The sequence below is a fragment of the Dermacentor andersoni genome, chromosome 5 (assembly GCF_023375885.2).
Source record: "Dermacentor andersoni chromosome 5, qqDerAnde1_hic_scaffold, whole genome shotgun sequence".
NCBI classification, from domain to species: Eukaryota; Metazoa; Arthropoda; class Arachnida; order Ixodida; family Ixodidae; genus Dermacentor; species Dermacentor andersoni.
The window spans coordinates 107,075,588-107,098,634 of record NC_092818.1 but is presented as its reverse complement, the minus strand read 5'-3'; the positions used below and the strand labels follow the sequence as shown (position 1 = coordinate 107,098,634).

General features: G+C 47.5%; 1 protein-coding gene across 4 annotated transcripts in view; it reads right to left on the bottom strand.

The window, feature by feature from the left end:
* LOC126531004 (solute carrier family 2, facilitated glucose transporter member 8-like) overlaps positions 1 to 23,047 on the bottom strand; it is a 60,453-nt gene that overhangs the window by 21,611 nt on the left and 15,795 nt on the right. Inside the window, exon 1 of one of the 4 annotated variants that reach the window (XM_050178361.2) lies at positions 12,868 to 14,043. The exons of 2 other annotated variants lie outside the window; for them this stretch is intronic. In XM_050178361.2, the coding sequence (XP_050034318.1) occupies positions 12,868 to 12,958 (91 nt within the window). In that variant the 5' untranslated portion in view covers positions 12,959 to 14,043. Of the gene's footprint in view, positions 1 to 12,867; positions 14,044 to 23,047 lie in introns of those variants that run through there. One more of the 4 variants, XM_050178363.2, reaches the window with a different exon arrangement.

Sequence of the window (23,047 nt, the reverse complement as noted above, 5' to 3'; positions counted from 1 at the left end):
CGACATTTGCTGGAAAAAGCGGCAAGCTGTCGGCAGAAGATTCTGTTTGAAGGCAAGCAACAGCCCAACACCGCCGTTGTTAGGGAGCTCAGACGTCGGCTAGCCGCGTGCGACGCGGTTGGCCTTTACGGATTCCTATCGGCCTACACCGCAATTTAACGGTGCTTTGGCGTTTCAAGTTATCCAGCCCAACATATCTTCACACAGAGGCAATTCTCACGCCTCTGTGTGAAGCGGTGGGACGCCTTTTCGAAAGGGTGTCCCTCTCACAGCCAGGCATGCCTAGCAATTAGGATGAACACGCCGAGTGCCGTCGGCTTTCTGCTTTCTACATATTGGCTGAAAACCCTTGTACAGGCCGCGTAATGCGCAGGCTTGAAATTTGTAGTCGGACAAAGAGGTGAGCTACTGGTGAGCGGTTAACATGAAAAAAAAAAGAAAAGTTAGAAAAGTAGCACATAAACGGAACAAAACGAAGAGACGGACGCAGCGTTCGGTTCGTGGCTTTTGACGGAATATGTCTACGCGGTGTTTTTGTCCCGGTTGCGTGTAGATGTGAATTTGATATGACAACCTCGATATATATAGTTCCCTATTATCGTCACCGACACTAAGGCTGCTTTCTTACCTGCTACGACAAAATGCTACGACAGGAAGCCTTATGTTCCCGTTGTTCTTGGCATTTTTTGAACGAGTGAAAACAAGCGGAACGATTTGCTTCACAGTTAATATTCGCGCCATGCTACCTTCCAGTAATCAAGCAGCTTCTTTCTGAAAACGCGCAGAAACAAGTATTGCAGTAAATTATTTAAGACGCTCCAACGATTGCCAGTAATCTTTGTCTTTCTTTCTATTATAGGGGCTCCGATCTTTCTCTACGCAAAAAAAAAGGAAAATAATGTCACGTCATAGCCCTCATAAGCTCGTCTTGCGTCGTAAGTGCGATTTAGATGACAACGGAATTTTGAGATAATTTTCCCAGATAAAATACTCTCGGCACCGGAATAATAAAGTGAATTCTTAAATGTGTTGTTTCTATGTTGTTTTAAAACGTATCTATATCCCTACAAGGACTTTATGCGCATCTTATTTTGTAAAACCTAGAAGCTTTTACGTGATAATCATTTGCTCTGTGCGTCAAGAATGGCATCCCAAAAATTTACGCGACTTCCCCTAGATGTGTCTTTGTATTGGTGGCAGGTCAAAAAGGCATAGGCTCCCTGTTTCCTCAAGGGGAAACGTGATACCTGCGCCTGAGGATCACCGTGTTCTTCCTCTCATTCATAGAAACAAAATGCTACGAAATTTGTAACGCGTAAGAAGCCCAGTTTCATATAGTTTAGATATAGAGCAGCCTCAGTGCAAAATTTTAAATTTGGAGTATGAGTGGATGCGTTGCGAAAGGCTGACAAAAAAAAAAAAAAGAGAGAGACAGCTTTGATAGCGAAAGTGAAGAAAAATAATCATAAAAAATGAAACTCACCGAAGATCACGATACTCCCCAATGCTAAGTTTGAGCGCTGCTCTTGCGTGTTTTCATTCTTGCGATATATTAGCTGGAGCAAGCAATCTGTTTCGTGCGGCACGTTGCAAACGGAGCGAAGTGTGGCTGCACTGCCTCGCTAATCTGCACATCACGAGAGCCAGCACGTGGGTGACGCGTGGGCGCGATTCACAGCAGCCGCCGCTGACAGTCTTCGCAGACGACGCGCGCAACGCTAGCGCCATCTCGTAAGCACCGTCGCCGCACTACGCTTTCCCTCACACCCGTTCGCCATACCCTCCTCATGCGCTTTCCTCCTCGCGTCTTTCATCCCCCGCTGCGCTTCGCGTTCGCTTTCATCTTTCGCTGTGCTCGTTCGCTCGGTTACGAGGAACAACGCCGGCACTCGCCGAAGGAACGGGCGCCCAATAGCTGCGCTCTAAAATCAGAGGCGATTTAGCGGTAAATGGAAGAAAAATGTGTCAACATATACGTCGCAGCTCTTTGAGGTCCGGTATCCATGTTTTAAACCACGTTCACCACAGTGCAATGTGTTCAGGAGTTCACTCGTCTCACGCCCTGCCTCTTCCGACAAGCGGAGCGCAATTTACGGTGGTCCGGAGCAGACCACCGCCAGTTGCACTAAAAATGTTATCTAAGTTAACGAATTTTCATGCTTCTTGTGTTCCCAAGTGATTATCCTGCTTGGCCAATACACATTATTTGCTAAAAGTACGGCTAAAGGTGACACACGCTGCTTTGTCCATCGAAAGCTGCAGTTAATTTATCCTTTATACAGGAATATTGCACACAGAGCAAGCTCACGCCTGTAGAAATCACGCACAGAAAGCTGCCAACCCGAATTGATTGGGTTCGAACATGGCAGAGCGCGCAGAGATAATTCTTTTTAAGAGGTTATTCTCGGCATCGAACCGTTCACAGAATGTCGCCATCCTGCACGGAGCGGGGGAAGATGACTGTATTGAGGCACCGTACATGTGCGACAATTACTTTTTCGGTCTTGCATCGACAAGTACGACACACATCGATTAGACTTATTCTCAACAAAACGTGCTCGAGTGCGAACGAGCCAGCAGATTAGCCGGAACAGTCGCTTATAGCCGGCCGTCTTATTTGCGCGATTCGGAGTACTTAAAAGCTACCAGCCAAACACTTAGTGGTAAGAAGCACGAGGCTCGCTTATGGTTAGCCAATAATCTGCCTATGTGCCACGCTGTTTCACCGAAGAATCATACAAGGAGCAGCGCACATTGGGCAAGCCCGTCTTTTCTCTCCAAGACTTCCCATTCACGATTGGCTGAAGCTACAGTTCCTCTCAATATGTACTTTTGTGCCCCATTCGGTGCCAGCCTACTCCTTCCCTATTTCCATCTCTCTCTCCCTCTCTCTATGTCTGTCTGTTTTCATATCAAATAATAATAATAATAATAATAATAATAATAATAATAATAATAATAATAATAATAATAATAATAATAATAATAATAATATCCGCCCAGAGAGAAATGTGGCGGCACTGGCGAGTTTTCTAGCGGTCACTGTGCCACCATGGCAATACCGGGTATTGGATGGCTCGAATTATCTTGAATGTTGCTTGCCCTAAAACATGGTCATGTCTGCGGAAATAAAGCCTTCTTGGAATGGGAACCTTCATAAAAGGTATTGGTTGCCCAGTTATACATAATGTATTGTTTCTTTCACATAACTTATAACAAGCAGATATACGCGAATGAAGCCGATCGTGAGCCTACTCAATTCTTGTGAACGCAATAGGTGAACGCCTACAGAGGGCGTTCACCTATTGAACACCTCGCGCAAGAACTCCTGCTTCATTAAGAAAAAAAAATCTTACATATCTATAGAGAAAAAATCAGCCTTTTACACTATGCTTTAGTAGAGACTTCGCCACTCTTGAGAGATGCGGTGTTCGGCAGACGGATATTCAGTGCGTCCTGGCCTACCGTAGAACACCGCGAATCCGAAGCCCCCCTTCATGACAGTCTCGTATAAATACAACTAAAGTTTCAATGACTCTACATAAAGCTGCACCGCAGCGTCCTTTTTCCTTCTGGGCAACTGTGAGAAACGCTATGGCTGACGGCACCCGTAGCTTTCCCAGCAGCGCACGGCGTTATCTTGTGTCGCTTTTTAAACTCAACAGCAACGGCCTGCTCCATGCGCCGAAAGGTCCGAGGACAGGCACTTGAAAGCTCCCTCGATGTACACGTACTGTGTGTCTCTCCCGAGAGAAGAAAGCGCCGGCGCACTTCCTTTCCTCAAAAGTTTCCTATGGATTTCATGACCCGGCGGTGTTTCGGGCCTCGCTCTCCGGGAGCAGCGTGAGGGGACAAACATTGGTTTCCGATAGTTACAAGCGTCGAGGTCAAAGTCTGGCGGAAACGTCAGCGAAAAGCGCGATGCGGAGTAAGCATCGCTTCCGATAGGAAACGCTGTCACGAAGAATAACAACGGGACCGCCCTAGGAGACGCGCGCCGTAGAGCCGGAGAAGTAAGGTATATACGTGTGTGTACACAGACAGGGCACCGGAATCTGCGAATCTGTAGCTCTGCTGCAGCTGTGACCGGGCAAAACGGAGATAACGCGTCGCGTAGAACGCACCATCCTGCAGTCAACAGAGGAGATGGCAGCTTCTATGCGACGTAAACAAAGGCCGCGAAAACGGGAGACCAAGCACACATGGAAAAAAAAGAACCCTCAATTCACGAAATTCGCGAGAAAAAGAAAGGGAGGTGGCACTTGGAAGACAACAACAAAGGCGCATTGTTTATTTGTCTGCTTTGTTTTCTTTGTTTTGTTTTTTGTCGGGGTGGTCTGTTGTGTATTTCGTAAATTGAATACTATGCATGAACTACATTGTCTAACTACATATTTTGTTACACGTACACAATATTGTGTACACACGTACACAATACATATTTTGTTACACGTTGGCCTGGACTAATAAAATAAAAATTTTTAGGTTATTGCTGAAGGCCTTCTTGAGCAAGTGAGTGAGGGGAAGGAAACCTAGGACTAAGCATGGCTCGCTTTGGAGGCTTTACATGCGAAGCTCCATGGCGAGATACGTGTCCCTTTCACGGTCAGTCCATGGTGGGGCCCCGTTTGCAAAGGATGTCAACGGCTTAGACCTTCCTTAAACTGCCCTATTTAAACGCGGCGCCATCTCAACCATAGGGTACAGTTTTCCTCGAAACTGTCATGAACAGCTGTCAGGCAGCCACTTACATAGAGGTAACGATGATTTTTTTTTTTTGTATTTGCTAGCAAGGGTCTCCTCGCTCCACAAATCGCTGCGCATTGAGCCTGACCGCCTGGCTTGCGCTTCAAAGAACGTGTGATGGTACGTGCCTAGAGTGACATTTTCTTTCTCCATCTTCATCAAGCAGTCGCAAGCTTTACCCGCCGTGGAAATTCAGTGGCTACATGGAGGAGAGAAACAAAATTGGAGAGGCCCCGAGTCACGTTTTTGAAGCCGGAAGTGCAGCCGTGTTGGTGTGCCACCGCCCTGTCCGCCTCCAATCAGCTCGGTGGAGCAGATAGGCACGGCTTTGGACTTGCATTGCTACGAGCCGCCGGAAGTGTGTGCTGCTGACGCGCGTCAGAACAAAACCTGCGAAAATTATGAGACAGTTTTAGCGAAGCAGACGCGCTCCTGCGTTTTTCCGTGGCACGTTGAAGAAGACGACGAAGACCCGCGCCGTGATTACTTGAGTGTCTGGTGCCGGCAGACACTCACACTCACAGACGCAAAACACAAGTTTCAAGCTTACACACCACACTCCAAAGTCAGCCTGTATCGCGAACAGAATGTGCTGCGAATGGAAAGACATGGGCTGGAAAACTTTGTCTTGCTTTCAAGAGGCCGAGAGTAGCAGCGAGAGCTTCAGGAGCGCGGTTGCTATGGCAACGTTGAATGTGTGTTTAGTGGCTTAAGGGGCAGTTATGGCCAAAGAGTGCCATGCCAGTTTTAGTGACTTCGCAGTGGAGTGACGAATTTGATGAAGTTGATGTGACGTGGCTGTAAAAGGGGCCTTAAAGAATAGTCGCTTTAAAGTGCGTAATGTCTACGTCTAAGATTATGGCGATGACTATGAAGTGTACTATGAGCACTAAAATGCATTGCTAAAAATGATACGATATACAAAATATGTCAGATGCAAAAATTGGCTAGAGCACTACTGCCTCACCTGTGCCCTTGAGACACAAGGGCTTGGAGGCATGTGCTATACAAAACTACTATCGCAGCGGCATCCTCCGAATAGAGGATGCGCTACGAATTTATGTGGCTAATAACATGCAAGACAACATGTTTCAGGTCACCTAGTACTATACTAGTAACAAAAAACGGTTCTGGGCCGAGAAACATTACAAGATGAAGAGGGATGTGCTGCCGGTATGGTAAAAAAAAAAAAAAAAATGTCTCTTTCTCTCAGATTCGGCTACCCAACACTCCAGGAGGAGGTGGAGGACGGTCAGCCTCTCCCTGCTTGTACCACAGCTTGGAGGTTCGTTTCTAGTGAGTAGAAAATTACGGCTGCCAATGTGTGTCCTATTCTGTCATCCCAGAATAGGACATGTGTTTAGCGTGCTTTTTTTGCAGTGGGCCAGGAACGTAACTGTGGCTTTATCCCGTGCAGCTTATTTGTTATCGCGTCCCACATGCGTTCAGTGGTTTCGCAGTTCTCTCGTAAGAAAGGCTTCAGATCTGTGACAGGGACATCAGCGGTAGGATTAACTGCTTGCGATGCAATTGACGTGCCCATCTGGTCCACCAGAACATTACCCTCGATGCCCCTATGGCTAGGCACCCAGCATATAATGGCATGCTGATTAGATATGTACGCTCTACACAAGACGGAATAGAGTTCATTAACTACGAGATTTTTGTGCTTACAGAGTAATATCAAGGCCTTCACGACGCTTCGGGAGTCTGTATATATAATTGCTTCTTGAAGTTTCGATTTCCGTATTTGCTTCACAGCCGACGATAGTGCACAGGCCTCAGCCGTAAATATACTTGTTTCCGGATGCAATTCATCGAATTCTGAGAAGGATGAGTCGACGGCTGCATAGGACACACCGGCCTGTGACTTCGATGCGTCTGTGTAGAACTCTGTGCAAGAGTGCGTGTACTGTAGTTCTCGGAAATGCATTCGGATTTCGAGCTCTGGATCGTGCTTTGTAACTTCTATAAAGGGTATGTCACATTCCACCACCTGCCACTCCCAAGGGGGTAGCAGCTTAGTTGGATGCATTAAGCGATGTTTGAGGAGTTGGACATGCATTTCATCGCTAAGCTCCCTCACACGCAGCGAGAAAGGCTGTCTTACAGAGGGACGATTACGGAAAAGTGTAGCACACGTCATATCGTTAACGGTATTAGAGCATGGATGTGCGTCATTAGAGCGTAGTTTGAGAAAGATAGAGAGAAATGCAAAGGAAATACAGGGAGGTTAACCAGAGACTATCTCCGGTTGGCTGCCTTGTACCGGGGGAGGGGCAAAGGGATGAGAAAATATGAGTCTAATGTATGTTCTCTGTAGATGGAGTGTCCACTCATTTGATTCTACGTATAAGCTTTCAATTGCGATAGTTCTAAAAGCGCCAGTCGCCAAACGTTGACGTTTGGCACACCAGTACCAGTGCTCCTTTGCGAAAAACACCACGTGACTTCCGCCGCACACTCTTCAACTGATCCGGGTTCCAAGCGCTCTCCTACGCTTTCTTTCCTCTTTGAGTGGCTATATGGCGTTGCGCTATTGAGCTCGAGGTCGCAGGTTTGATTGCGGCCGCGGCAGCCACACTCCGATGACGGCGGTATGCAAAAAAAAAAAAAAGAGAGAAAGGAAAATTCACGTGTGCTTAGATATAGGTACATGGTAAACAATCCCACGCGGTCAAAACATACCGGAAGGAAACGTTGCTTTCACTCCCACGCTGAACTGCGAGGAAGCCAACGGAAGAGAGAAACAAAATCAGGTGCTGCGAATACGATATAGGTTGCTTGTTTGTTTGATGGACTGATCAGTTGATTCATATATATATATATTCTCATTGACGACGTTCACGCACTTGCAGCAACATTGTGTATCTGATTTTATAATAATCGTGTCTTGCAATGCGATATCACTGAATTCACAGACGTACCTTCTACGCGAAAATCGATCCTTCCGTGCCCACAGTATACCCACACGGGGACCGCCAACGTTTCTAATAATCGCTGAGACGGCACAAAGAAATTGTTAGATCGCTAGATGCAATCCTGAACTGAATCATACGTTCGAACGACCCGTCTCGCACTTAAATCAACCTGTCTACAGAGCGAGACCCATCTATTGGACGCCCCAGCTGATTCAGCAAAAACAGTTACCCGCATCCGGTTTTCAAGAAATGCGTGGATACAGCATAAGCTGGAAGAAGTTTGCTTCGACTGCATATCACGCGCCGCGCCGACGGCATATAATGAGGGAGGAAGAAGAAGAAAAGCATCGACAGCACGTTCAGAAACCTTCATGTAAGAGCTCGGTGCACGTAAGTTGCACGAGAGTATAAAAGACATACACGGGATGTGCTGACCATCCTGAACAGAGAGCACTCTAACTATTGAGCTTGTTAAGTTATAATACGCCTGTGTGGTTCCTTGCTGTCGGTTTAGTTACGACGTCGGCATGTTTGTGATGTTAATATTGATTTTATTGACACTATTTCTTTATTATATATCTATGTTTGCATTCTGCGTAATGTTTTTACTATTGAAACAGTTATTTCTTCCCATATATATCACCGTTGCCTGTGTTCGTAACTCAGATATGTTTTTTTGTTTTCTCTTTGCTGAATTCTTCTTCGGCTTGGAGGCAGAATTCGAGGAATTCTGCCTCCAATTCCGCAGTATTCTGCTAATAAATAAACAAACAAACAAATAAATAAATAAATAAATAAATAAATAAATAAATAAATAAGCAAACAGATTCCCTAGGATGCTAGTGTTTGCAAAACCGTCAAAGACGAAGACGGTGATTCTTAAACACGGCAGGCATAAATGGGGATAAACCATGACTCCGGTATTGAGTAGTTGTAAAGAAGACACATTAATAATAACCACAGGAATGAAACGAAGAGATAGAAAAAGGTAAAACTAGCAGCAAAACTATAGTGCATAAGTTAGTAGTCAGAATACACGAATGCAAAATGCATGTGAAAGAAAAATAGAAGATTCATTCATTGCAACGATTCAGGCCGGAAATAAATTGGAAGAAACATAATATGATCTAGAAAAAAAAAATTATCCAACCATTACGATACTCCCTAATGCGAAATTTGAGCGCCGCTCTGTACGTGTTTTCATTTCGCGTGTCGATATACTGTATCCTGATTGTATAGGCACACGGTTTATATTAGGAAGAGAACGCTGTGAGTAGCGTGGCTGGCGCGGACAATCTGTCTCGTGCGGCACATTGCAAACGGAGCGAAGCGAAGTGGACGACATGATATGTGTAAAGGGCTTGACTAGATACTTGACAACCACATAGAAAAAAGAAACACATGAAGCACGTAGACATGGTAATTAAATCGCGAACGTAAACTAAAATTTATGAAGAACGGTGGCAACATGACACGTTACTCCAGAAATTATCTGGTAACATTGTCACGAGTCCTACGGCAGCAGCTCTTCAGTGTAAGAACTGGGAGAGCTCCTTCACGCACGACTAATTCAAGAGACGACACGGACCGATATTAATTCACGGTTTTAAAGGCGCCCTGCAGCGCGCCGGGAAAAGCTTGTTGAGCGGCACCGATGGCATCGCCTCGAGGCGGCGATCTTGTGCGCTTCATACACAGAACGTGACGTGGGAAAGCGCCTATCATCGGAGGTCCCGTGCCACGTCCCCAAGGCCTGTGTGCCGGGTACGAGGAGTAGGGGGCCTCCTTATCCGGCGGTACAATAAAGTTGCTATCATCATCATATTATTATTATTATTATTATATGATCGTTAAAAAAAATTAATGTGCGATTTGCGTTCACGCAATGCTTGCGAGTATGCGAAAAAAAGAAAATCCGCGGCATTGCGTTTTGCAACGATCTTAAGTATGGCACAGCCAGGGGCGAGGCGTTGCAACTATGGAAACGACTCATCGCGTGTCGAGCATATTGTAAAACCCCTCAATTTTTCAAAAGTAGCGCCATTCTTAGATCTTTCCGCCACCCCGCTCACCCTGGCGCGTCCTCCTCCGCGCCCCCTGTCGCCCCAGCCTCCTCCGCTCCCCCATTGGCCAATCTGTGTCACATGGAAGCAGGCGCCGCGCTTTTGTATATTTTTTTTTTTCCAGCGCGGAGCAGGCGCCGCGCTTTTGTATATTTTTTCTTTCCAGCGCGCGCCGACCTCCATTGTTGGGCCTGCGCGACGAAAGTACGGCAGGCGGACTGACGGAGTGCGTTAGCGTAATAGAACGTGCAGGGCCGAGAACTTAATTGCGATGCCATGCTGCTGCGCCTTCGGTTGCCGCAACAGACACAGCGAGGGCAAAAAGCTTTTTGCTTTGCCGTTCGGCGGGCACAACGCAAAAAGAAGTGTGGATTCGCAGGATCGGGCGGGCTGACCTCGAGGAAGTGGCAATGAACGCACGGCTTAGTGAAGTAAGGGCCTCTTATTTTGAGCCTAGTTCACGCCTTCCGCTTCGAACAAGTGTGTGTTCATGCTCTGCGGGGTTTTTAGCGCGTTGTTTGACTTTCTTTTTTTCGAATGTGCTCTCTTTGTTTCATGTAGTATCGTCTTGCGGTGAAATGCACGCATCTGCAGCTGGCCTGTGACATAAAAGCGACTTTATTCAGGGTGTGTTTTGAGCTCCACCAGAAGTTAGCACATTCTCGACGCTTTTGCAAGGCTCACTATGACTTACGATGCAGTCTTTTAGCTTCGAATGTACGCCCGCAAGTATTGATTTGGTTTGTGGTGATTAACGTTTTTAACGTTCCGAAGGATGGAGGTCGTAGTGGATGGCACCGGATAACTTTATCTAGCTCACCTGGGGATGTTTAACGTGCACTTCGGTCGTAGAGTCGTACGTGGGCCGGTAAATTCCTCGTTGGCGTTTCATAATACTCGCGCGCTAGCGCTGCTTTAGAAGTTGGCTTCCTCGGCGCGATTGTATTTCTTCAATAAATTTTATTTACTAGTTGTAACAACTTGTCATTACTTAGTATTATTGACGGCGCCTCCAGGGCACCAAAGCGGCAACGGGAACACCAAAGCTAGAACCAGGGCTGGATGGGGCTCGCCGAAGCATGTGCATGCCAAGGGGGTATAAGATCGCGGACAGCCAATTTTTTACGCGAACACTCCCTGCGACGCCTGCATTAGTGTAATGTTACGTGCTCTTCAGAAGCCTCCGTTAGCCATTACATGTGCTCTCCTGGAGCAGTACTTGTAAAAAAAAAAACAATATATCGTCACGATTACCAAAGTACCGCGCAATGAAAAAAACGGCCCTGTTGCCAGGCATTGCTGACCGCACACAGCCGGAATCTCTCACGCGCCGACCGAACAAAAGTGTCCTGCAGGTACGTGAATGAACCTACGAAACCACGTACACATACTTTCACGCTGTCAACACCTGAAACATTGGTAATTACGCGCGTGTTTGAGTACACCGCGTGCTTGCGTCGTGTTTCAGCAACACGAACTCTCAACGTCGCGCGCTTTACGCTTTAAATACGCCTTGAATAATGGTCATTTTCTCTATTTCTTCCGCAATTCTAACACGAAATTCTAAAGGCCCGTTACCGACTGACGAAGAAAGATCTCGATTGAAAAAACTGCTCCGCAGGGCTCGAACGAACTTTTCTGCGGATTTCCTCCCGTAGCGTGTTAGCCGTCGTCTGCTACGGCAGGCCCACCACCGGCGGCGCCACCATCGAGGCCGCGCCGAGCGGAGGAGGAGGGAAGCGAATGGCGCTACTTTGGGAGATTGAGGGGCTTTAGCATTTTGGCGCGCCTACGGCCGCCTCGCGGAAGCTGTTGTAACCATAAAGGTGACGTCATGGCCAACTAGATTACAGCGCACCGAATGAACGCAGGGCCTTGGAACGCCATCAACAGGCCGAGCAGGCTTGGCAACCATGGCGCTGCCGACTTCCGCTGATGACCATATGACGTTGTGGGAGAGTGAAAGGGGCACCTTAAAGCCGCGAAGATTCAAATGGAGGGTAACTCTTATTTTGCTTGCATTTTGAATTTACTCTGACCGACAACTAGGCTTTGCGTGGGGTCAACTTTCACAATTCACTCTGTTCTGTGTTCTGCGAGACGCTGCGAATAGATCTAGAGCAAATATGGTATCGCCAAAAAACGGCGTTGCAGGGCCCGTTTAATAAACAGCCTAACGCCCGCCCCAAAGCAATACACGAACTATACGAACTATACAGAGAGGCGCAGAGTGAAGGCTTTCGGATTAATTTTAACCATCTGGAATTCACCAACCTTCGCACACAAAGCTCGGTGCACGAGCGTTTTCGCAACCCTCTCCCCTCGCAACGCTGCCTCCGCGGAAGCGGGAATTGAACCTTCAACATCGTGCTCAGCAGCGGAATGCCGTAGCCACTGATTCACCGCAGCTGGTCGTCACCATCCGTGCGCGTCACCGCGCGATAAGCCACGTTGCAAATGCCACCTGTGCGTGTTCGTTCTAAACAGGCATGTCTTGTTTCTGAGATGTATACGACTAAACTGAAACAGCGCACTCCTCTGAGGTTCTGATCTTGAAGTATGTCTATAGAGCGTGAAAGTGCTGCGCGCATTTTATCTAATTATTAATTTCGACTAATTATCTAATTCGGCGAAATGAAAAACATAGTCTGAGTATCTCCAAGCGACGGCAAACAACATTATCTTTGTTCTATCCAGCTACGTGGCATCTGCATATTTTTAAACTCTGGCTAAAGTTAGCTGGGACACCCTGTATAAGCATACATGGGACACGGTTCTGTCATCAAGCTTGCGCCGGCGAGCGACCTTGTGGTCTGTATGAGAGGCACGGTCCTCAGACGCAACCGTTCGTATACTATACATAGTTGTTTATGAAAACAATTGGGCCAATTTGTACATTTTCGAAAACTGAGACAAAGTTGAGCGCAAGACAACTGACCGAGAAGTCCATTCTGTCTGTTTCCTCTCATACGTTGTCCTTGTTTTTTTTTTGTTGTGCTTAACCTTCCCTCAACCTTCAAACCAATAATGTTGACACGCTTCTCGAATTACGAATGATCGCGCGACAAAAAACACCAACACTGTTGCGTTCGCCTCGATGCGCGCGGAACGCGTTTTAATTGTCCCGGCTGGCATACCCTGCACCGGCTGTGGATCGCACTCGCTGGAGGGGCACACGAGCGGCTCCAGCTGGAGAGCAGCCTCCCGAGGCGTTGTCACGGCGCCCATCTTCGACTGTCGCTGACCTCCGGCGGTGAGTTAACTCGCAGCATGCGCCCCGAGCTCGTCGGCGGCCGTGCTGACGCCGCGCGCTCATATCGCCCCGCAAGAGAGCCAGCCGTCGCACCGTACTCTCCCCTCGCCTGCTCTCGCCGGAAGCTGGAGACGAGAGCGGCAAGGAAAAAAAAAAGAAAACCCCCCTCGACGACCGGTTGCACACATCTTCAAAGCGTAGACCAATTAAGCGGCTGCAGCCAACGTTTTCCTGCAGCATCCAGTGACACCCAGGCGCGCGCGCGCGAATCTGCTGCTGTTGCTGCTGCTACTGCGCGCACAGCGGACGCACCCGGGCGGCCAACAGGTGCGACTGCCTTCCATTCCACGATTGGATAGCTGTCCGCTCCACGTACGGTGGCAGCAGAAAACGCGGGGAGGTCGTTCCGTGGGTCGCGAAACAACAACGGTGCGTACTCGGCGAGGAGGTGTACAAAGCGCCTCTACGCAAAGGACGCGCCAGCTGCATGATGGCGAGTCGACCGACACGTGTACGTTGAGTCACCGCGCAGCCCGGCTCTCGGCCGCGCGGTTAGGCGAGCGTCGTCGTCGCATGAACTTGGAAGTGCCCGTGCCGACAGAACGTCTCTGACAACGTGTCGCTCACAAGAAACGCGCGGAACCAAGTGGGATTCGTTTGGTTCGTTGCCTGCGGCGATCCAATTCATGTTAAGCAGCTCACCATCGGGTGAGCCCGAGTTTTACAGTGACACAAGGAGCGTCCCTCAAGGCCTCGAAGAAGGTCGGCGAGTGGCGACGTGGTTCGTGTAAAATATCACGGAAATATCGGCCAGCAACACAACCTGCTTCGGAGAACCGCATTCATTACTTTGAAACGTGATATCAGTGCTTATAAAATACATGTTACCTCGCGCATAACTGAATCGAACAGACAACTTCCTTGCGCGGTATTTTTTTTTTCAATTGGTTAGAATTAGGAGTGCCAAAGTGGAAGTGTACGTGTGCGAAGCCAGTCATGTGGTAGAGATAAAGAGGGGACGGGAGAGCTTAGAATGGCGCGTATGTGATATGAGTCTATACAAAACGTGTATATATATATATATATATATAGAGAGCACAGAATAGAAGCTCGTAGGAAAAATAACAGAAGTTTTCTGACGTTTCGGCTGGGCTCCGACCAAAACGTCAGTTAAATCCTGTTATTCAGCATGAAATGCTTTTAGCTCCCGTTGTCGGCGACCTTCAAGTGACCTTGAGCTAAAAGCCAGAGCTGTTATCCGGGAACTCAAACGAGAATACCGTTGTCAGATGGGAAGAGGACTTGGCACCTTTGAAGGCGCCGCGTCCATGAGCTTTCGTGTACTCATCAACCCAGCATCATTCGATACATTGACCCCGGTACTCCCCCACAACCCGGGCTGACTGGGTGGGGGGACTTGGTTCGGGCCAACGGTCCTTCCCGGACAAGGGGGCTGTTGTGGTGCAGCAACACAGAGTTACCGCACACAACACACAAACAGCCATGTCGGTCTTACAGGACTTAAGCCTGAATGACCCTCGGACTGCCTCGGCGCAAAAAAGGCCAAGGCATACAACCATGCAGAGTACCAAAGCCGTCCGCGGAGCAGCGCGACCAACCAAGGGTGCGCCACCACCGGTTCTAGCTCTGGGTTCCGCTGAACCAGACAAAACCCCGTAGATCGACTGGCGCACACGGCCGAGTCGAGCGACCTTAGGAGCATGCATCATAACTTAATGGAAAGCTTTCCGCCTGACTCATCAAAAATCACCGCAGGACGGGCCCACACTTCGAGAAACTTCTTCTCGCCCAAGCGGTGCCGCTCCCGGGTGAGATGGAACCAGACCTCCTTCCGTGCTTTCGCAAGCACTTCGTGAAGGCCCGGCGCCCTCCCCCCGAAAACTGCATCGCGTCGTGCCAACCACACTTGGTAGGAGCACTCAGCGAGGAGAAGCACGAACTGGTTGACCGCCTGATTAGGCAAAGGGTGCAAAAATCGGACTGTCTGATAAGGAATGCCTGGGAGATTAAAAAGACTAGCGATCCTACAGAGAAGAGCTGCAGGAAGCAAGCACTGCGTAAAGGCATGAACCGTGTCCTCACGAGCGCCACAGAACGGGCACACTCCACTAACCGGGACGGCAGTGAAGGGCCTGTAGCCCAACGGCAGGCACCCTCGCGCCAGGCGATACATAAAGGTGGCTCGCCTAGCGTCGAGGAAGCTAGCCGTGATGAGCTTCCAGTTTGGCCTGTGAATGGACAGGTCATACATTTGGCAATGCGGAGGGAGGCCTGGGGTAAGGATGTCTACTAATTCTTGGAGTGGAGTTGAAACTACGTCGATGTCGGGGCGAACCTTGCGGAGGCTTACCAAAGAGTTGGCAGCCGCCGCATAAATGGTGGACGGGGTACCTGAACGAGGAACGCAGTGCGAAAAAGTGCTGCGAACTGCGAGAACTGCGAGAACAAAACGAGATCACCCGGCAACCAGTCAAAACGTGAAAAACTGCGTTCTCCGGCCCCAACCCTTTGAACAGGACCACATTACCCACGCTAGTTACTAGCCAAACAAGTTACAAAAAATATTGCTTCCGAGTTCTTCCTAATGTTTGCTCACAGTATCACTCAAGTTGTAACTCATAGTACGCTGAAGTTTAATTCATTTCCAATATCGACGTTCAAAAAGCGGATACAGGGCACTATACACTCCCTTGTTATCTTTTGGCGCTGAACGCCAGCGGTCCGCGAGTTCCGCGGCGCGGGTTTTGCGTCGCCTCGAGAGATGGCGCCCCGCTGCGTGGCGCCTCCTTAAGGCGGTTCTACCCGCCGCGGTGGCTTAGCGGTTATGGTGTTGCGCTGCTCAGCACGAGGTCGCGGGATCAAATCCCGGCCGCGGCGGCCGCATTTCGATGGAGGCGAAATGCAAAAAATCGTTGGCTCTACCAATCGAAAGTAGATGTAAGCATGAAATGGCAACCGGCAAAGCAGATTGGTTGGAGATGATACAAGCCACAATGTTAAAATGGGTGTAGTGCATGCTCTTGTGTCTTTTCTCCCTGGTCAGGTCTGGTGAAAGTGGACTTGCAAACAGGTCTCGCAACATTTCGTCTCCTGTTTGGGCAAGCAGTCACCCCAGAACAGTGCCGGACCCACAACCACAAAGCAGTGAGCACAAGGCCACCCTCCTCCAAGATACACCAGGCTTAAAAAAAAAAAAGAGAGAGAACCCGCTACTGCTTTCCCATTCCTTTCGCACATCCTCCCCCCGGAACACTAAAAACAGCCGTTTCATGAAAGCGTTAAGACGTGGTTACTAAAATCAGCTAACAATCGACTACAACTTCGGGATAAAAAAAAAAGAATACCAACGTAAAAATGCCACGGAAACCCGAGTGAGCATGAGGCTTTCGTTACTCTATGGGCAACGACTCCAACCGTCGGCATTGCCCTTAAGCTTACCCTTCTTGTAGCAAATATCGAAGGTGTACCGTTGAAGAGCCGAGCTCCAGCGCAAAAGACGACCGTTTGAAAAACTCCCGATACAGCTTTCTGCTGCTAAATACGTGCTACATAAAGGTGCTTTTTCGAGCGGGAAAGAAGCCCACAAATGCGCGCAAAATTACCGTGCGACTAGCCGCTCGAGGCACTTTGCGTAGCGTAGCTCAACAACCACACCACAGTGTAGCATCAACAACTAAGTTAGTAATAACATCCATAATAAGTCCTACGCCGGGATTCGACGTCCGAATAATGTCCCAATGACATCGAAAAAAAAAAGTCATAGCTGGGGCGTTCATACGACCTCTTTCAGTGTTTCAATGAGAGCTTTTAGGATCATTTTAGTAGATCCTTATGGCGTCCCCAACGTCCAAACAGGAATATCCATTAAACGTCCCTAGGATGCCTCTGTACCCGGTCTGGGTTCAATAAAAATTATGATCCATTTGCTAGAATAATACTTTATCTCTCAAATGCAAAAGAAAGTAAGGTTAGTCCACCGTTTGTCTCACAAGAGCATGTCTGTATCAGAGTTGCCGCCGAGCTAAAGTAAAGCTTCCTCATAACGGCTTCGTTGTAGAAGTGCAGTAGCCATTGCGCAGAATGTCTAACAAAAAAGAAAACAAAAAAATTGCTGAGGTTTTACTTTAGTAAACCTAGTTATCACGAGCGAAAGGTCTCTTTGGCTTAGTTTTGCAAAGACTATACAGAAAGTGTTTCGTGAAAGTTAGCCCACAGTCTTTCACACACGTTACACAGGCTGCCGAACGGGTTGTCCACGAAGTCGCAGTGAAACCTGACCATCGCAGTCGAGCTTGCCGCCAGCCAAAAGGTGTGGTTCATCAAACATTCGCTGTGGGATACGTTACTTGTATCCACGGCTTTGTCTCCTTCTCCTGGTTCGTGTTGCTGAACGATAGCGCCAGTTGCAGTTGCGTCGATCTTGGCACGCTTCTCTATAGCTTATAGCTTCTCTATAACGTGCTAACCTGGCCTCCCTCTGCCCCGGTATTTCAGCAGCCAACTATGCCTTTGCTTGACATTTCGCAGCCTGCCGTCTAGCTATATCTACTGGATGATTGAATTCAGCCTGTCGCTTGTGCTGAAGTGCACGCACAGACTGCCCAGCCGATGCGCCATCTATGGCGAGACTGAGCGACCAAGCGCCGGCGAAGTAGCCGTTAAACCCTCGCCTAGTCGCGTGTTACCGCAACGGCGAGGCTCCGAGCGAGTGCAGCTGCGACGGCTCTTCGCAGCGGATCACGTGGCGTGACGTCACATCTGCCCTCCGGCGGCTCAAGGTCATTGCGACCCGACGAATGACCTTGAGAGACATGGCGTAGTGGAGCTTTCGCTCTAAAAGCAGTTTCGTCCTGAGGACGAAGCACGGAAAGCGATAGCAAGGCTTAACGCTGCAACCGATAGTTGACAGCGGACGAAAAAAAAAAAAAGACGGCGCATTTTACAAATCGCCGTGGAATCGCCCAGGATGCAAATGTTTCTGGCCTACATCTCTTTGTAATAGGTGAAGCATTTGCTCGCCAAACCGAATGATTATATGAAATTTGACTCCTCAACTAAATGTTAAGGAGTTTCCTAAAACTAAGGAGTTAACAAACTTTACTCCCTGCCAGAAAGTTAATGCATATCAGCAGTGTAACGAAGAAACGTTTCCGCGTCAGCAGAAGTGTAGAATACCCTGTTGTTTATAACTATAGCGGCATAAGTATGTAGTCACTTATATAAGTAGATACTGAAAGAGCCGTATTGAATAAATACTTAAAAACGCAAATGCATTGACCAAGTCTAGTCTATTGTAACTGGCAAATTTACTCATTTTGTAGTTTCGCTTAAAATCAATATTTAGCGCTTTAATAGTTCGCATTCCAACTCAATTCTAGATCTAGAACTCCCATTCCCACTCTACCTGCCAGAATGGTGCCATCATTCCATTACCTATGCATCCCGAGTATTTGCAAATGTGGAATAATTTCAGAATCATTCCAACTCCGGAGTCGCCAATCTGCAACTCTGGTCACAGCACTGGCGTGATAAGCGCCGGCAGCGGAAAACGTGTCCCAAAGCGAACGTTTCACGCTACTGCTCACTTAACCGTTTCAACTGTGCCGCGCACCTCCAAGTCGCATTACGCAACTTCCATTGGGAGCACGTGAAAGCAGCACGCACGAAGCTGCTAGTAATCTCGGCTCGTCCTCGCGTGGTCGCCCTTCGTCCTGGCACCCGCCACCGTTCACGATTGCGAATGAAGACCTCAGCGAATGCAGATCTAATCTAGCAGACCTGCCTTTTGCATTCTCGTGACAGGGGGCTCTAAAAAGACATTGGCAACGTCAGAAAAACTATGCATCATAATGGAGAAAATCAGCAACTGTGCCATAAAACTAGCCATTAGAGACTATGTTGACAGTGTGGACAACGAAGGAGGAAAGTATGTTGCAGAAAGTAGATGGAGAGTAGATGGAGAAACGGCATATTGAATAGGCGAGCTAAAAAAAATGACTAGACCATAAAGCGCTCCGTCTATGTCCTGGTTACCTTTTGACAGCGCTGTGTACATTGCAGTCATTTTTTGTCCTGATGTGCATGTTATGCATTGACAACATGGATTAACAATTCCAACTCGCCAAGACCAACGTCTCATTAAATAAGGATGCAGTTAAGCTAGAAATCCTGGGAAAGGCAAACGAATTCAACTGAAAATTTGATGAAAAGCATTCGACACCATCCATTAACCACGTTACACAAACTTTAATTTATTCCACCTTTACAGTTCATTAGCAAGTACATTAGTAATTGGTCATAAATAGTTGAAATTAACAATTATCGGTCTTCACCAAAATAAATAAATAAAAATAATCAATTGGGTACCACAGCAGTCTATTTTTGGAGTTCTACTCTTCCTTTTATTCATTATTGATCTGCCCACAGTAATTTGCAATTCTAATTGTCTTTTATATGCTGATGATACTACCATTTTCGCTGCTGACAAATTTCACAATTCTATTCATGAAAAATCTAACAGCGATCTTCATCATGTCCTCTCCTGGTTTAAAGCAAACTTGCTGCACATTAATCCTTGTAAGACCACATTTATGGTATTCCATTCTCCCCAATTACACATAAGCACTAGTTTAGCAGTTTCGCTTGAAAATCATGTTCGACTTTTGTCTAGCAGTAAAAAGTTTCTTGGTGTAACCCTTGATAGGCACTTAAACTTTGATCTTCATGTCAGATCATTGCTTCAACATGTTTCTTTTGGAATTCGTGTAGTTATTAACGCGCGTTCCTACTTCCAGCCCCACATTCTTTTATCACTATATTACGCTTACATTCAGTCATCTTTCTCACTGCGTGTCATCCTAAGGCAACACATACAGCACACACGTCAAGCCCGTTTGACACTTACAAAACCAGATTGCAAGACTTATAACATTCAGCCCATTCATAAAATTTTATGTATCTTTCCTCTTTACGAGTTGTTTTGCCATAATCTATCAATCTTCATTTTTCGTCTTCTACACAAAGAGGTGACTGTTTAAGGTTTCACTCTTGAAAATTTTATCAGTACTAAAAAAACCAGATTTGAAGAGTGACGAAACCTACCACTTTCAAAAGCTAGAACTTTGGGAACAAAACCACCTTATACTGTGGTGGCAATTATATGGACACTCCAAGCGCATTTCTGCCGTCGCCGTGAGGTTCCGCATAAAGTCCAAGGGCGATAACACCGTCGCTACGCACCCTACGCTGTTGCGTGAGTGAAAGCGTGCGAGGGAAGCCGACGATCGCTGCTCAATCTCGCTCGCGTGAAATAGACGAAAGCGGGGAGGAAGCGCGCAGTCTTCCGTCGCGGTCGAGGCACCCAACGTTGCGAGGCACCAGGGGGCGGGGGGGGGGGAGAGATGGGCGGCGTTCTACCAAGTTCTACGCCGGCTGCAACTGCGCATGTGGCGGCTGCTCGCGGTCGCGCAGCCCTATCTTGAGAGCGATCTGCGTTAGGTGGTGGCTGTTCGTAGCTTTGCGTGTGCTGTGTGTTCTCGGCGCTCACTTTGCGTGAAAGCGACAGAGAGCACGCAGCCGCTGCCACCGTTCCTCACGCCATGTCTTGACAGCCAGTCTCCACGGTGATCGAGTGAGATGTATTTGCGTGTGCGCGCGTGACGCAATGCTTGTTTATTTAGTTAGTATGCCTAAGTTTACAAGTTTATACGGCCGATTAATCTACTATCCTCACTTCGTATAGCTGTCCCATAATTTGCTATCGCAATCGATGCTTCGCTTTCGGGAGAACCCGCGACTTTTTTTTTTTTTGGTAGGGAAATCAAACTAGCATAGCACACATGTGCAATTAAATAGCGCTCCTCATTGCATTCACATTCATCTCTAAAAAAATTGTTCGTAAATATGCCTGGTATCTTATTCTCCTAGTGAAATGTTACTTTAGTTTGTTTTCATTCTATTTTTTCTTAATTGTTTCATATTGCTAATGGTTTTTCTGTATAGTCCTATACTTCATTGCACAGTGTTGTTTAAGTTATGTATAATGTCTCTAAGTAACTGACCGCTACATGTTAAAATTTAAACTTGTATATTAATAGGCTGTCCCCCTGACAGCTTTCAACTTTGGAATACCTTATCGTGCTACTTGGTGCAATAGCAATTGTATGTACACTCCAGGCGCATTTCTGCCATCGCCGTGATGCACCGTACATAGTCCAAGGGCGACAACATCGTCGCCGCGTGCCGTATGTGTGAATGAAAGCGCGCGAGGGTGAGCCAACGATGGTTGCTCAATCTCGCGCGCGCAAGGGAGGAAAGCGGGGAGGAAGCGCGCCGTGTTCTGTCACGCGCAAGGCACCGGGGGAGCAGAGAAAGGGGGCTGCAGCTCTGGCGGCAGCTGCGTATTGCGCGTCTGCTCGGGCCCTATAATGAAAGCGATGCGCGATGAGTACAAAGTATAGGTTGGCCGGGGGCTTATAGCTTCATGTGCGCTGCGTTCTCGCCGCATAGTTCGCGTTGAAGCGAGAGGCAGCAAGGCAAATTCGCTCACTGCTGTTGCCGTTCTTCCTCACGCCAGCGTGTCCGCGCTCACCGAGTGAGACGTGTTTGCCGGTGCGCGCAACACCATGCTTGTTAATTTAGTTAGTAAGCGAATGTTTACGAGTTTATATGGCCGATAAAGCTACTATGTTTACTTCGTATAGCTGTCCACTAATTTGCTATCACAATCAATGCTTCGCCTTTCGGACGAAACTGCGACTTATTTTAACTGCTCAAGTGTACAACATTACAATAAATCTACTAAATCGGGGAGCAGTGGCGAATAGATGGCTGGAGTCATAGCATTAAAACAGACCTTAGAGCGAAAGTTCTGCGCTCCCTAGTCACACCGCACACAAATTGTGACGGCAGCCGCATTGTTCAGAACTTCAGATTTATGGTATCAGATCGTTCTTGATAATGAACTTCCAACCAAACTTGGTGCAGTGGCTGCGGAATTATCTGGCAACAAGCCTCTCTTAAATTATGCAACTCCAACAAATATGCTGGAGCGCTGGGACATAACGAACACTGGCAAAACAAGTCCAATAAAATTTATACAGATCCAACGCACATACCGGGATCTATGTGAAAACTGCAGTACAACTGATTATCTGCAGTGTTTTGGAGTGCAGCAATTACTGTATGTGCCTATCGGGTAGCACGTGGAGACCCCCCACCGTGGGACCGCACTAATCTCCAAGATTAGTCCACTTTGCTATGACACTGTTGCCAGTGAGGCCTCTCTACTCTGCACTACCTCGGCAAGGTTTCGGTCGGGCAGATGTGCTATATCCTAGAAAAAGAAGGCATAGGAATCTTTGCTTTTATAGATGGAGCACTTACACACTTGATGGCGTACATTTGTTGGACAGAGAACACTAAGGTACCATTTGTCGTCTTGCTGTGTAATTCCATAGAAAACAGTCTCCTACTGACACATCTGTAGGGCGAGTGCATATGGCTATATATAAGCAGATTCCTTATACGAGTGCTGTTTTATACGTGACCTATTTGGCAAGACATTGGAAGCAGCAGCTACGGTCAGCAAAGTCTGGACGGGTCTGCAAAGAAAGTTTTGCTATAAACTGAAATTATCTTAAGAATTACCTTCCGAAGTGTTAGAAGCATTATGCGACTTTTGGTAACATTTCATAACACCTCTGAACAAGCTCAAACAGGCCCCAGTTCTTTAAGTTCCAGAAGGGCTGAATCATCACATCCTATGACCAGATTACTTACAAGGCCCCAAATCCAGAAACACAGTAATGAGTGGATTATTTGCAACCCACCTCAAATATTTACGTACAAAACATTGCGAGTCTTACTGCCGATACTGCACTAGCTACATTTCAAATGCTTCGTACTTTGAGGAGAACTTGCATCAATCTTTTTCTCCTGGTAATGTAAGGTTGTTCCTTACAAAGAAACGTGAGGTTGTTCGACTGTTATCATTTGTTGATTTAGCATTACTGCAAGAATACAAAGAACAAGCAACTACAAAA